This window comes from Phoca vitulina, unplaced genomic scaffold (genome assembly GCF_004348235.1).
Source record: "Phoca vitulina isolate PV1807 unplaced genomic scaffold, GSC_HSeal_1.0 scaffold2, whole genome shotgun sequence".
NCBI lineage: Eukaryota > Metazoa > Chordata > Mammalia > Carnivora > Phocidae > Phoca > Phoca vitulina.
The window spans coordinates 1,873,119-1,886,707 of record NW_022589705.1 but is presented as its reverse complement, the minus strand read 5'-3'; the positions used below and the strand labels follow the sequence as shown (position 1 = coordinate 1,886,707).

General features: G+C 47.5%; 1 protein-coding gene across 1 annotated transcript; it reads right to left on the bottom strand.

Annotated features, from left to right (window-relative positions):
• Positions 1–1,150: 1,150 nt before the first annotated feature.
• On the bottom strand, positions 1,151–12,882 carry REG4 (regenerating family member 4). The gene is made up of 5 exons (XM_032415467.1): positions 12,816–12,882; positions 10,165–10,262; positions 6,905–7,042; positions 5,040–5,145; positions 1,151–1,218 (listed from the first exon to the last, which is right to left on the bottom strand). Exons 1-5 carry the CDS (start codon positions 12,880–12,882, stop codon positions 1,151–1,153), a joined length of 477 nt encoding a protein of 158 aa, XP_032271358.1.
• Between the last annotated feature and the right edge of the window lie 707 nt (positions 12,883–13,589).

Below are 13,589 nucleotides of genomic sequence, written 5' to 3'. Positions count from 1 at the left end.
GTCCTCAGGTTCAGGTATAAGACTGTGTTGACCAGTTGGCAGAGCAACATGGGCGAAGCCAATGGCCATCCTCCCAGCCTGAAGCACATGGCCTGGCCACACGTCCTCTCCTCTCTGGGGCTTCTAAGAAATGCAAATGTGATCACACCAAAGCCACATTTTCTGTAATTGTCAAGTCCATATTATTTCTTCTTACATGGCCAACTAGATTCCTGACCTAGGGAGTCACGAATCTGTACGAGGGAAAAAGTACCTCCTGAGTATTGGAGAAACCGCCTCATAAGGGATCTCAAACCTCACTAGGCAAAGAGACTTGAACAAGGGGACGGGGCTGTTAGTGGCCAAGGAGAGAGAAACATCGGGCCCAAGGCCACTCCAGGGCATTGGCCATGACTCTTGTCACAGCGTGCGTACACTTCAATAACCCCCACCCACTCACCCCCACACTGAGGTTGGCCTGGCACATCGCCTCCCTCTCTCTAGTCAGACCAGGGCTGCAGCTGAGGGAGAGCTATTCTGAGGAAAGGCAGGGACAAGGAGGAAGGAGATGAAGAGGCACGTGGGTATGTTCTCTGAGTCTTATTTCACTGTTTTATTCCCATCGCTATCAAACTGGAACAGAGCAGTCTTCTATGCAGACAGCTATTTATTAAGAGATGGCCCTGGAATCTATGGTTCATGTCAGCCTAATAGGGACCCTACTGGTAAACATTCCCCGTGGTGAAAGGAAAACTAAGCAGGTGTCTGAGCAGGAGGATCTGGGCACTAGAGAAAGGGTAGGGGGGTGCAGAAGCTGAAGGGGGCTGGGGGCTCACTCCTGACGTTCCTCCTCCTGTTTCCAAACCTCTGATGAGACATTTCCATTTGGCTATTCACCAGTCCCCTCCCTCCTCCGAGACAGCCAGAAGTGAGGAAGAGGAAAGCAGAGGACCATGGAGACAGATCCCGGGGTGACCTTTAGAGCTAGAAGCCACTGCCCTACCAGCGTTGAGGACTTGGCTTCTAACAAACCTAAAAAAGTGAGTGCAATAAGGGCCTCATCAGCCTCAGTTGCTATGTTTACTCGAAGATGATGATCAGAGGCAGCCAGCGCGCACAGAGGGAAGGGGACAGGGGCCTGCGTGGCACGGGCTCAGGCCGGATGCTCGCGCTACGGCCGGTATTTGCACAGGAAGTGCTGCCGCTTGCTGCAGTCGTTGTTCTCCCAGGTCAAAAAGTCTGCAAGAAAATAAAGAGATGTTCAAATCTATCTGGTTCTGTACTGCACTTACCGCGCAACCTGGGTGTTTTGCTTGCAACCCTGGGGAAGGTACCACCATGGTTCATTTCACGGGTCGCCTGGGCCAGGATGTGTGCCCCGGCGTTGGGTCAAACGCCGGTCTACATGTTGCTGTGAGGGATTATTATTTTTTTTTTTTTAGCTGTGATAAGTATCTAAATTAGTCGACTCTGAGTAAAGCAGATTACCCTCCATAATGTGGGTCATCATCCAATCTGTGAAAAGATGGAGTTTGCCCAAGGAGCAAGGAATTCTGCCTCCAAAGTGCCCCCAACTCAGGACTGCGATATCAGAGTCACTGGCCCACCCTGCACACATCAGCTTTGCCAGCCCGACAATCGCATGAGCCAATTCCTTAAAAGAAATCTATCTCTCAAGACAAGTATCATATGATCTCACTGATATGAGGAATTCTTAATCTCAGGAAACAAACTGAGGGTTGCTGGAGTAGGGGGTGGGAGGGATGGGGTGGCTGGGTGATAGACACTGGGGAGGGTATGTGCTATGGTGAGCGCTGTGAATTGTGTAAGACTGATGAATCACAGATCTGTACCTCTGAAACAAATAATACATTATATGTTTAAAAAAAAAAAGGAAGATAGTAGGAAGGGAAAAATGAAGGGGGGGGAATCAGAGGGGGAGACGAACCATGAGAGACGATGGACTCTGAGAAACAAACTGAGGGTTCTAGAGGGGAGGGGGGTGGGAGGATGGGTTAGCCTGGTGATGGGTATTAAGGAGGGCACGTTCTGCATGGAGCACTGGGTGTTATATGCAAACAATGAATCATGGATCACTACATCAAAAACTAATGATATCGTAATGTATGGTGATTAACATAACATAATAAAATAAAATAAAATAAAAAGAAATTTATCTCTCTACATATGCATCCTATAACTTCTGTCTCTCTGAAGAACCAGACACTAACACTGGTCCTAACTTTGTTACCAGAAAGAAAAATAATTTAAACCTTACACACAATTGCAGAAGCCCATGCTTACATCCCTTCTGAGTCCCTCAGAGCTTGACATGAATCCACAGAAAGTGGGGGTCCTTTGTGTTGGAAACAGGATGCTGTGAGGGTGATTTCTCCAAAGTTCACAGCTGAGGCACTAAGCAGCGCCTGTTTGAAGGTCAAAGAATTGGAAGCCGCCGAGCCAGTCATGGCCCACAGGCCATCCTTTTATAAGGAAGGACCCAGAGCAAGGAGGAGGTGGGTCTTGAAACTGAAATGTTTTTGAGAAGAGGTCCAACTATGGCCACGCACAGAGTCACTTGTCACGGTGGGAGTGTGCAGCAGAGCGCCGAGTCTGGATGTCTGCCTGGCTCTGACCCATCCTGGTGCCTCCTCCCTTCCTCAACACCAGGGAGGTGCGTGGAGGGGACCACAGCCCTCCCCTCCAGGCTGCGAGAACCCTGAGCCCAACCCGCACTGGGATAAGCATTTCACCTGTACGTATCCACAGGATTCGTACTCTTGGTTTGCCCCTTTTTATGGAGGGGCAACTGAGGCACAGAGAAGTAGGAAATCTGCTCAAGGTCACACAGCTACATGGAGGGATGGAATCCTACCCCAGGCATTCAGAATGCAGAGCCCAGGGTCTTGACCCCAACTGCGCTGAATATGAAATTTCTCTTTAAATTGTAGCGCCCTAGTTATCGTTATTGAATGTGTCAGAGTGGACCAGTAGGAATGTCAGAAAGCTCTGGCAAGTGCGATTTGCCGGAGAGTCCCGAGAGAGTTCCACTGTGGTGCAGAAAGGGAGTCAGAAAGGGTGAGAGAAGAACCAACTGGACAACACGCCCTGGGAAGGTCCTTCTAAATGGACATAGCAGAGGAACAAGTCCAGTCACACACAGGATGTGTGCATGTGGCTGTGTTTTGGTCCATTAATACTATACCTTTGGAGTCTTCAAGAAACAATTCAGCCCCCGAGTTGGTGGGGCTAAATCTGTCACACAAATATAAAATGACACTGATGGGGCCAAGGGAAGGCTCTCTAAAATTCTCACTAGTCCTTGTTTCATTCCTTGTGCTTTTCTGGCTTGAGCACCTGTATTCTGGTAGCTCAGAGCTGGGCTGAGTGACCCCGAGGAAAGGAAGAGATTCCGAAAGACCCAGTGTTCTCAGGAGGACGTCAGGTTTCCCGGTCCCACGCAAGTGGCTTTGTTCCTGGGCACTTGCCCCTGTGAACGTGGACCGACGGGAAAGACTTGTGTTTGAGAACTTGGTCCAGTTGAAATCTCAGAATCAGGGGAAGGACTCCGGAGGATATCTGGTCCATAGCTTCCCCAAAGGTATTCTGGCCTCCAGCCCTAGAGCTTCGGATGTTGTAGGTCCCAAATGAGGCCTGGAATTTGTATTTTAAAAGTGTTCCTCAATCGATTCTCCATGTGCCTTGGAGCTTCTCTTCTAACACTTTTAGCAGCTCTAGTATCCACTTTTGCTTGGTTAACTCTAGTGATAGGGTTCTCACTACTTCTTGGGGGTAGCCCATTAGATTTTTGGGTAGTGTTAATTGCTCAAAAATTTTTTCCTCAATTTAGGCAGAAATCCACACTTTGTTAGCTTCTACCTATTGGTCTCAGTTGTGTTCCTTCCATCTGGGCTGTTTTGAGCCTTTCCCAGCAGCGGTTATGATCTCTGCAAGTCTGCGAGAAGTCCTTCCTTCATCTGTGAGGAGACCCTCTTACTGTGAAGGGTCTAGACCATTCATCCTTTGCTGCTGGAAAGTTTTCCTGCTCTTTTTTGTGCATATAAACTTTATTCCTCAGACGACAGCCACCCTGCCTCATGTCCCTGAGTCCTTAGTCCATGCCTTTCCCAGACCCACTTCCTGCGTGGAGGGGTGTTCTGGTGACACCTTGGGGCCTTTTAAACCCACTGGGATGTGGTCTTTGGCATCAAGTAGCCTCTTTATCTTTGATATTCTGTTTTCTTGTTTTACAACGGAAATCTTCCACATCACTTACCCACTGTGGTTCTCAAATTCAGGCGATTATGCCCCCTAAGGGATATTTAGCAACATCTGCAAACATTTTGGTGGAAACAACTTGTGGTGGGGGAGCGGTGGTTCTACTGACATCTAACGATTAGAGACCAAGGTATCCTAAACCTACGAAGAACAGGGCAGCCCCCACAACGAGGAATTATCCAGCTCCAAATGTCTTTGGTACAAAGGTCAAAAACTCTACCTTATTACATAAAAAGCAAGGAATGAAAGAAGACAAGAGAAACAAGGAGACTCACATGATTGTGTGCAGCCTGCCGCTGAGGTTCTGGGCCCTGCACTTTGGGGACAAAACTCAGGGAAACAAACAAGAGGGAAGAATGCAGGCCAAGAGGAGGTCCCCAGGGTTCCCAGGGAACCCTAACTATCAAGAAGCCGGCAGGGGGTCCCACATATTTGCACCCGGTAGTCTGGGTTTCCCAAAATGTGGCATCTTTCCCCCTCATCGTATGAATATAATAGGATTTAAAAATAAGCGTATTTAAGGGAAGAAGTGAGTGGATTTAAAGAACATACTAAGTAAATAACTGAACAGCTGGGTCATAGGTGTGGCCAAGATTGTAACGTGGTCGCAGCTGACTGAAGGTTGCTCCACCAGGTGTGTGGCAAGGCCGCTGCCCTGTAGAAAACGGAGTCGCTGGTGCGGATGGGGTGGCGGGGAGCGGACATTCCATTTTTTGCTCTTACAGGGAAAGGGCAGGAGCTCCGATTTGGGAAGAGGCGAGGGGCGGTGCGTGAGAACTTACCGTTCTTGAAGCTCATCTCTGCACAGTACTTGTCCCTACGCCTGGATGCGCCAGACCAGCTTCTGTAGCCAGAGAAGGCCCCATCGATCCACTGCCACTGTTGCCTCTGCAAGTGACCAGAGATGGAAGACGGTCCGCCTGCAGGCCTCACAGCCCCTTAGAAACTTGTAAAAATCAGGGCACCTGGGTGGCTCAGTTAGTTAAGCAACTGCCTTCGGCTCAGGTCATGATCCTGGAGTCCCAGGATCGAGTCCCGCATCGGGCTCCCTGCTCGGCGGGGAGTCTGCTTCTCCCTCTGACCGTCCCCCGTCTCATGCTCTCTCTCTCTATCTCATTCTCTCTCTCAAATAAATAAATAAAATCTTAAAAAAAAAAAAGAAACTTGTAAAAATGTGCCATTGCAAAAACTGGGGAAGCCCAGAAACGTGCACGGAATGAAACATAGAAAACTCACCCCATTTATTCACCAAGAGGAAAACATCACTAACAATTTGGCATATTTCCTTCTGGTGTAAACATTTTTCTCTATCACCATATTTTTATGTGCTAACATATGTGGTGATCTTTAAAATACTTCTTCAGCTGTGCACCTTGCTTTCTAAACATTTTTAAATGGTAATGATGTACTAGAATATACCTTAATTCTGTTGATGATATTTACATTGTTTCCAACTTACTCTTATTATAAAGAATACTGCCATGAACAACTTTGTTCCTAGAGCTGTTTCTGCACTTAAACTTATTTTCTTAGGATAGAAACCCGGAAGTAGAATGCATGGGTCAAAGGGCATCAATATGTTGAGGATACTGATATGCATGGCCAAACTACCTCCCAAACACTTTTCAGTTGTGGGAATTTAAGTCCCCATCTACTGGACAACTTTTCTATATCCTTAAAAATGTTACGCATTAAGACAAAGCGAAAGCTTGATGATCTGATAAGTCAAATTATATTGCTATTTTAATTTGCATTTCTTCGATAACTAGAGACATTGAACAATTTTTGAAAGGATTTTATGAGCTATTAACTTTCTTCAGTTATGAATGTAGAAAATTAAATCACCAAAACAAATCTGGTATAAATAGATGTAAATATTTGTCTGGACTCTGAAGGAGAGAGTTCTGATTGATAGCAATGTGAATAGATAAAAATGTATAATTAATTGTATAAAATACTGGCGACATCTATGGCAAAGTTTTGTCGAGAAACAGAAAGTCTGGGGGTTCTCTTCTTGTGTTTCTTATGTCTGTTTGGGTTAATGATAGAAGACCCACAAAGAATCTGTAAACTGCAGGTCCCACATAGAGACCTCTGCCACCAGCTCAAAGACCTCACATGCCATTCTTTACAGTGAGGTGTTTGATGGAGACTGAAATGAGGGCCTAGTGAAAAAAATTATGGATGAAATAAAAAGCACAATAGCATCTAGGAAAAGGCTTGGCTGAAAGTTCTCAACTTGAACTCAAGATCTAATGGGAATTTAATTAAGCCAGATCCCATAGCAGGTGTGTGTGTTTATATACACGTATATATACGTATGTTTATATATATATGTACGTATATACCTGTATATACTTACACAACTTTTTTTAAGGCTCTGAAAAGCCGGTCATTTGGTGTTCTAAGATTTGGGAGGACTTTACTTAGAAGTTCTATAAAATGATGCCATTGAAATAATCTCCTCCACTGAGAGCCAGAACTGAGACCCAGAGCTTGAGGCTTTGGCCTCTATGGATTGGAGGCAGTGACTGAAGGAGATCCACAGCCTGCGCCCCTGTCACTAGGCCTGGAGGCCATTTCCCAGACTAGGGGCTATCTATCCAGCTTTGCCCAGGGGGCATCAGTGGGCCAAGTCTGAGGTTACCTTTTGTGGGTCGTGCAGGCCGATCCACACGGGCTGGTTTCTTTGGTAGCCAGTTATGTGTTTTGCTACGATGGTGGCTTCTTCTACATTCTGGAGAGACGCTAGGTGGACTCCGTTTCCGTAGGACTGACACTCGAGCTGTGGGCAAGACATCTTGCTAATCATCTCTTGAGTTTTAAAAGCATAATCCTCACCCCAGAACCCTAGGGCTCCAAGCAACATGGAGTGCGCAGCCCCACCTCTTCCAGAAGTTGAGATCTACACCCTGTCACACTGCCTGTCTCCAGAGGAGAAAACACAACTGCCCCAAGTGTGGGGTCTCGGAGGAAGAGGCGGCTCGAGGCAAGGTTGTGAGCTTTAGGGTCAGTGGACGTGCCTGCGGTCCTCCTGGTCTTGCCTCGAGTTACTGTGTGTGACCTTGACAAGTCACATGACCTCTCGGAGGCTCACACTCCTTATCTGCAAAGTCGAAGAAATAATTACTCTGCTACACAAGGGAGTTGTGTGAGGATATAATGGCTATAATTAAATATTCTAATTCTGCATTTCAACAAATCTAAGAAATCACTGATTATAAAACGTGCCCTTTGTTTCATGTCCCACTTAGAAAGGAAAGAGAGAAAAAAAAAATCAGTGCCACTTTATCTAAGGGAACACACGTGAACAGGGTGAGTCTCAGAGCAGATAGAATAAGGTGGGCTCTTCACGGAGCACCTCCAAAATGATGAGCACCTCACACACAGTATCCCACTCAATCCTCATGCCAGTCTCAGGAAGTAGGACCCACCTTTAGTTTATCTTGGAGAAATGCACGATCAGAAAAGGGCGTTAGACTTAGTTGCCCAAGAATAGAGCCCAGGTCTGTGTAACTCCCAAGTTTGATGTCGGTTTTATTGTAAATTATTCTGGCCCCATACTGCACAAGAATAATATACTGTAAATTGTAAACAGTGCTCTGTACCTTATCTTTATTTGGTACCAAATAGGAACAGTGTGGACTGTCTACAAATCTGTGATGCTTCCTCCAAGGAGAGGGGAGACTCCTCAGAGGTTGGTCGAGAATTGAAGATCCCGTGTTCGCGACCTTCTGATTCTAGATGAATGTGCCTGTCTGTTTGCTTTTCCTCAGCAGTGGCCATAAGATTTAATCTAGTTGGAGTTTTGAGTGTCTTCATCCCAGTTAAACTAGACCAGCGGCTGGTGTGCAAGCATGTATCTATCTGCTCTGTTGCAACTTTCCAGACCCAAGTTTGTTTTACTCCTGTATGGTTTTTTTTCATCCCAAATTCTTGTTCTTCAAAGATGCTACTTTCATTCCTATGCAAGAGAATGCGGGCAGGATTTTTCTTATCGATTACTGAATGATAATCACATTTTGTTTCAGGTATCGGATGGAAGATGTGGCATAACCATTCCCTAACCAGAAATTTACTGTCCAATTAAACGAGACAACCTTTTATATACACATGTCTTAGAGCTAGATAGAGATATATACTTATTTTATGCTCTTTGGGGGTTGTGTTACAGGATCTGCCTACATGATAAAACCTAATTTAACACAACTTAGTTGAAGAAAAACATGGCTTTGGCTGGGGTTGCTATTTTAGTGCTTCCCTCTGGCATCCTGCTCATGATGAGATGTGGTTAGAGTTGAATGTTCATACAGGCTTCCCATTTGTCAACCACTTCACAACACCAGAATGCTTCCAGACCCCTAATTTCATTTGACTTTCAAACTTGTGAGGCGTGGAAGCCAGATTACCAGTCAACATTTGGTGAGAGTACCAGTCACAAAGGATTCCTGGGACAGAAGAGGAAACGGGCTCCAAGTGGTTCCGTGAGATTTTCCTCCAAGTTCCCACACCTGGTAGTGAGGGAACAGGGCCTGGAACCCAGACCTCTCTGCCTCTCGTGTGCGAGATCAGATCTACCCATCATCTTCATGGCCCCCTCCGTACCAGGGCTCTCGAGAACTAAGATTGGCCCTCAATACTGGCAACTAGTCAAGCAGCAGCACTGGCCACGGTAAAGGTGTGTCGGGTCCTTTTCCAGCACCTTCTCTGCATTCTGTTCCGGAGTAACCGGTCAACTCTGCTAAGGCTCTGGATCAATCCTCTGGACTGTTTTTGCCTTGAGAACCTCAACTGAGCACCCAGCCTGTGCCATAGGCTCTTTGCAAGTTATTTTAATGAATCCTTCTGAGAAGCCTGTAGGGTAAAGTGCCATCCCCATTTTAAAGCAATAAAACCAATCAAGTGAGGTATGACTTAACTCTGTAAGGCAGGGCCATGATTTAAGCTCAGGTCTATATTACTCCCAAGTCCCCCAGGTATCTGCCTCTTTGTGTGGGCAGAATTCGTGTTGGAATCTCTGGAGACAGGCAGGACAGGTGGCCTTTCAAGATTTCTTCAAGTTGCTTCTCAAGAATTGAGGAGAAGTTCATTGCTCTCCACCAGCTTTCTTTCTTTCAGCAAACAGTGTCTGGGAAACCCCTTCTTCATTTAGTGTTTTCTCTCTCTCTTTCTTCCTCTCTCTCTCTCTCTCTCTTTCTCTGTAACCATCATCCACATCAGCCCAGGAAGCATTGCATTAGGGCTGATTTCCCTGGGTTTGTTCCACTAGTTACTCTGGGTATAACCTTGGGAGAGTCACTCGTGCTCACACTGCATTGAAATCTTCTGTTTAAGTGTCACAATCTTGCACTAATCCTGCACTTTTTAAGGCCAGAGAAGACTTTGTAGCTTCAATAGCTGTCACTTGTTAAGTGCTCCATCATGACTGAGTTATTTATAAACAGAATTCTGAGGCCATTCTGGGCCCAGATCACACCACATTTCCCCATAAGGTGCCCCCAACCAGTCACGTCCATTAAAGAACCACAACCCAGAGAAACAGCTGCATGGGCTCCCCACACTCCTCGGAGGTGAAGTGGCTACTTGGGTATCTTCTAGACAAAGCCTCAGTGAAACAAAACCAGCGCTTTTGTTGGGGGGTGTGGGCAGTGAGGCCTTCCATTTGTTTAGACTGCTTCACTTTTTGTCAGGCGGTTCTGAAGACCGTGCCCCAGGCCTGGCTGCACACTGCTCTTTCTGGCAAATGAATGAGTGGGACACACAACCGCCTTCTCCCCATTTCAGCAGCCGGGTGCCTCCTCAGAATGCCAAGGCAGGACCCTTACTTCTGAGTCACATGAGACCTGCAGCACCTGGTGGCCCCTGGCTTTAGAGACACCCGTCCAAGCATGGGGCCCGATTTCTTACCTCAGCTTCAGGCCAGCTCCTCAGCTTCCGGAAGTATCCGTAGCAATTGGAGCGGTGGTAAAACCATCCAGGAGCACAGCTGGGTCTCATGAGGATGTCTGCACAGACATCAGAGGCAAGCACAAGTTAGGAGGGCAAAAACAATCACTTCCCACATGGTCAGTTTCCAGAATGACCCGGAGACTGGGTGCCCTGAGGAAAGATCCTGCTAAGCTGCCGAAACTTTATACTGTTCATCTTTCTCCCAGCCTTCTCCAAAGGGAACTACGGCCTTTATAAGGGTAACTGTGCATTGGAGAAAAGGATACAATCAGAGCTTTTGAGGATCACTGGTGGGCACTGGTTCTGAACTGACACGAATTCCATGAGACTCAAAAACGTCACGGTGGTCCATCCGAGGAGGGGCTTATGGAGGTCAGGGGACCACAGAGGTTTAGCTAGGAGGTTCACAGCAGGCCTGGTGGGACCCCCAGCCCACTCTGTGATTGTTCCCCCGGTTAGCGAATGCACGATTGGAACAGACATACTGAGCAACCGACACAATCCCCACTTTGGTCGCGAGGTCGAACAGCCAAAATTGAAGGCAGCACAAGGTTTTAGGCATTACAAGGAAGGAGTGGTGGTTTCGGACAGGGGGACACAGGACAGGTTAGCACTGAATTTTGCCTTAAGGAGAGGGGATCCTTCAGGCAAGCATGGTGGAAAGGAGAAGGAGAACTGAGGCCTGGAAGCCAAGGAAACCGTGACGGAGAGAGGCACGGGCTCTTCCTGCTAGTTGAGTAGTGAGGGGGCCGCATCTGAAGGTTCAAGAAGCAAGGAGCTGGCTGGAGATGCAGACGGCCTAGATGAAGGGAAGGCCCGGCTGGTACGTTTGGGCTTCGCGACCCCGTGGCCCCGCTCCAGTGCTAGATGGGAGTGCAGAGCTCCACCTGCTCCTGGAGGATGTCCACAGACTGTGTCACGTCGCGAGCGTTTCCTCTTTCGCTACTCAAATGACACCACTGTCCCTTGTCTGCCCCATTCTCCTGTTCTATTTCATCCCATGCCTGTAAATCTCTAGGGACTTCCTATGCTTTCAGATAAGCTCCCTACTCTGGCTAGCATGGAAGGGCTTCCGTGACCTGGCCCCACAGCCCTCTCCAGCTGGGTCTTCCTGCACAGCAACCCCAGAAAGTCTCTACAGCTGGGAGGATGATCCGTGGAGGAGCAATGGAGTGACCGGTGGGAGTGTCCTGGCTCTACTTCCTTCCGGGGGACAGAAACCAGAGAGCTTTGGTGAAGTCCCAGAGTAGGGTGACTGGTTTCTCACTCCCCGGGTTTAGCTTGGATGAATTTCAAGCCCCTGCAGGGAAGCCAGACCCAGAACAACAGGGAGCTAACTCTCTGGTTAGTTGGCTCCACAGGAGGGCTTGGGGGCTGCCTCCCATAGTCTTTCATACTCTAGCATGGGTCAGAGAAAGTGGCTGAATCCCCCAGGTCCCGACCAGCCTAAGGATTGAGAAAACTGGTGGCTGGCAGTCGGCATGGGGGGAGGGCGGAAAGCCTTTGAGTACAAGGACATATCAAAGGTAGGCTAAGGTGAGGACCACAGACGTGAGCCCAGGACACCAACATGACGCCCAAAGAACACTGCTTCTCTTCCTTTGTCCTCCCAATGCATCTCCCCTTGGCCAAAGTATTCCCCAGTGGGAGGAATGCCAGGTTATATACATGCTCAGGCATGGTTTCCCTCATGGGGCTCATGGGACTATGAGAGGCACCCTGGACTAGGAGCCCGAACATCACATACTCTTGCTATGTGATCTTGGGCAAGTCTAGACTTCCTTCGGGCCTCATCTTCCTCGTAAACAGAACAAAGGCATTACACCAAATGTGCCCACATTTCATTTCTTTCCATTTCAGATATTCTATGATACATATTCTTAGCTCATGCGTACTGCTTTCTTCCCGGCTTTTTCCACTGGAAGATCTTAGGGTATTGATTCTCACTTTGTTGACATGTTACTTTGTACCTGATGCTGGGACCACACGGGTATAAGAGCCATCTCTCCAACGAGGCTCTAAGTCCCTTGCAAACCAAAATTCCCAGTATGTTCAAATGGGAAAACGATGCACAAACATTGGGTAGCTCTATACTTACTGACCGCTAGGTGTCAGGTGCTTCAAATACATTACCTCCACCCTTCACAAGAAACTTGTAAAATAATTGCCATAACCGACATTTAGTTGATAATTTAACTGTGGTTCACAACCACACGAGGCTGGAATGTGTTTGAGTCTACAGTTCTCGCACTTTTTACCACATAACATTGTCTTCTGTTTCTGTCTTTGACATCTATTTTTTTTTTCTTTTTAAAGATTTTATTTGACAGAGAGAGACACAGCGAGAGAGGGAACACAAGCGGGGGGAGTGGGAGAGGGAGAAGCAGGCTCACTGAGCAGGGAGCCCGATGCGGGACTCGATCCCAGGACCCTGGGGTCACGACCTGAGCCAAAAGCAGATGCTTAACCCCTGAGCCACCCAGGCGCCCCTGTCTTTGACATCTATTGCCTGCAGCAGCTAAACATGGTGTGGGGCGAGTGGAAGGCTGGGGGTGTGCTGCGTGAACACTGGCTGTGGGCTCAGATCCAGCTGAGTGACTGATACTCACTACCCAGGACTTCAGTGCTGGCTACACAGCTCAGCACCAGGAGCAGCCGCAGGCTGTGGGGGGCCATCTTCGTCTTCCCCGGGGCTGCAGGAGTGCTTCGGAAACCTCTCCTATAAGGGTCTCAGAGACCTTGTGAGTTTTCCCTCGAAGTTCCTGGATTCGCCTGGGTCTGCAATCTGAACACAGTGGGTGAGACAGACCCAGGAATTTAGATGCCAAATCACATATGGAGGGAAAAAAAAAATGTTTTTCTCGCTAAACCCAGATTATACAACAAAGGCAATCTCAAGCTAACTGTGGAGATTAGGAATATTTAATTTATGTCACCTGCAAGGCTTCTGGTCCAGTGCCAGAGACCTAACCCGACTGGGCTGAAGAGTTTAAAAGTCTGGAGGAAAGGCATTTGGTATATTGTGAAGAGCCTGCTCCTGCTATTCTCAAGAGGACCAGCAGAGGGAGCCTAAGGCAAACTTTCTCAGAGACGGGGCAGTAACCGTCAACCCCATTAAATCAAGTCAGTCCCAAGAGTGAATTTGTCTATGTTAGAATCAAAAGTGCACATATGGTCCAATACCCATATTTTACAGATGAGAGGACCTGAGGTCTATGGGTATGAAGTGGTTTATTCCTTGTCACACAGCTACAACTAGATACCCTCACTTTAGGGCAACCCTCTTTCCTTCACACTTTGGTGATAACCACATTTTTTTTTTTAAAGAAAATTATCTTTCCCCATCACGAGACAGTACATGAATTATTAAAATATCCGTGAAA

Bases quoted from the DNA above. Each gene is read 5' to 3' on its own strand.
- REG4 (XM_032415467.1), bottom strand. From the start codon at position 12,882: ATGGCCCCCCACAGCCTGCGGCTGCTCCTGGTGCTGAGCTGTGTAGCC. The intron at 7,043-10,164 runs GTAAGAAATCGG...TCTTGCCCACAG, and splicing joins GGAGCTGGCCTGAAGCTGAG to CTCGAGTGTCAGTCCTACGG. The intron at 1,219-5,039 runs GTAAGTTCTCAC...ATTTTCTTGCAG, and splicing joins AGAGATGAGCTTCAAGAACG to ACTTTTTGACCTGGGAGAAC.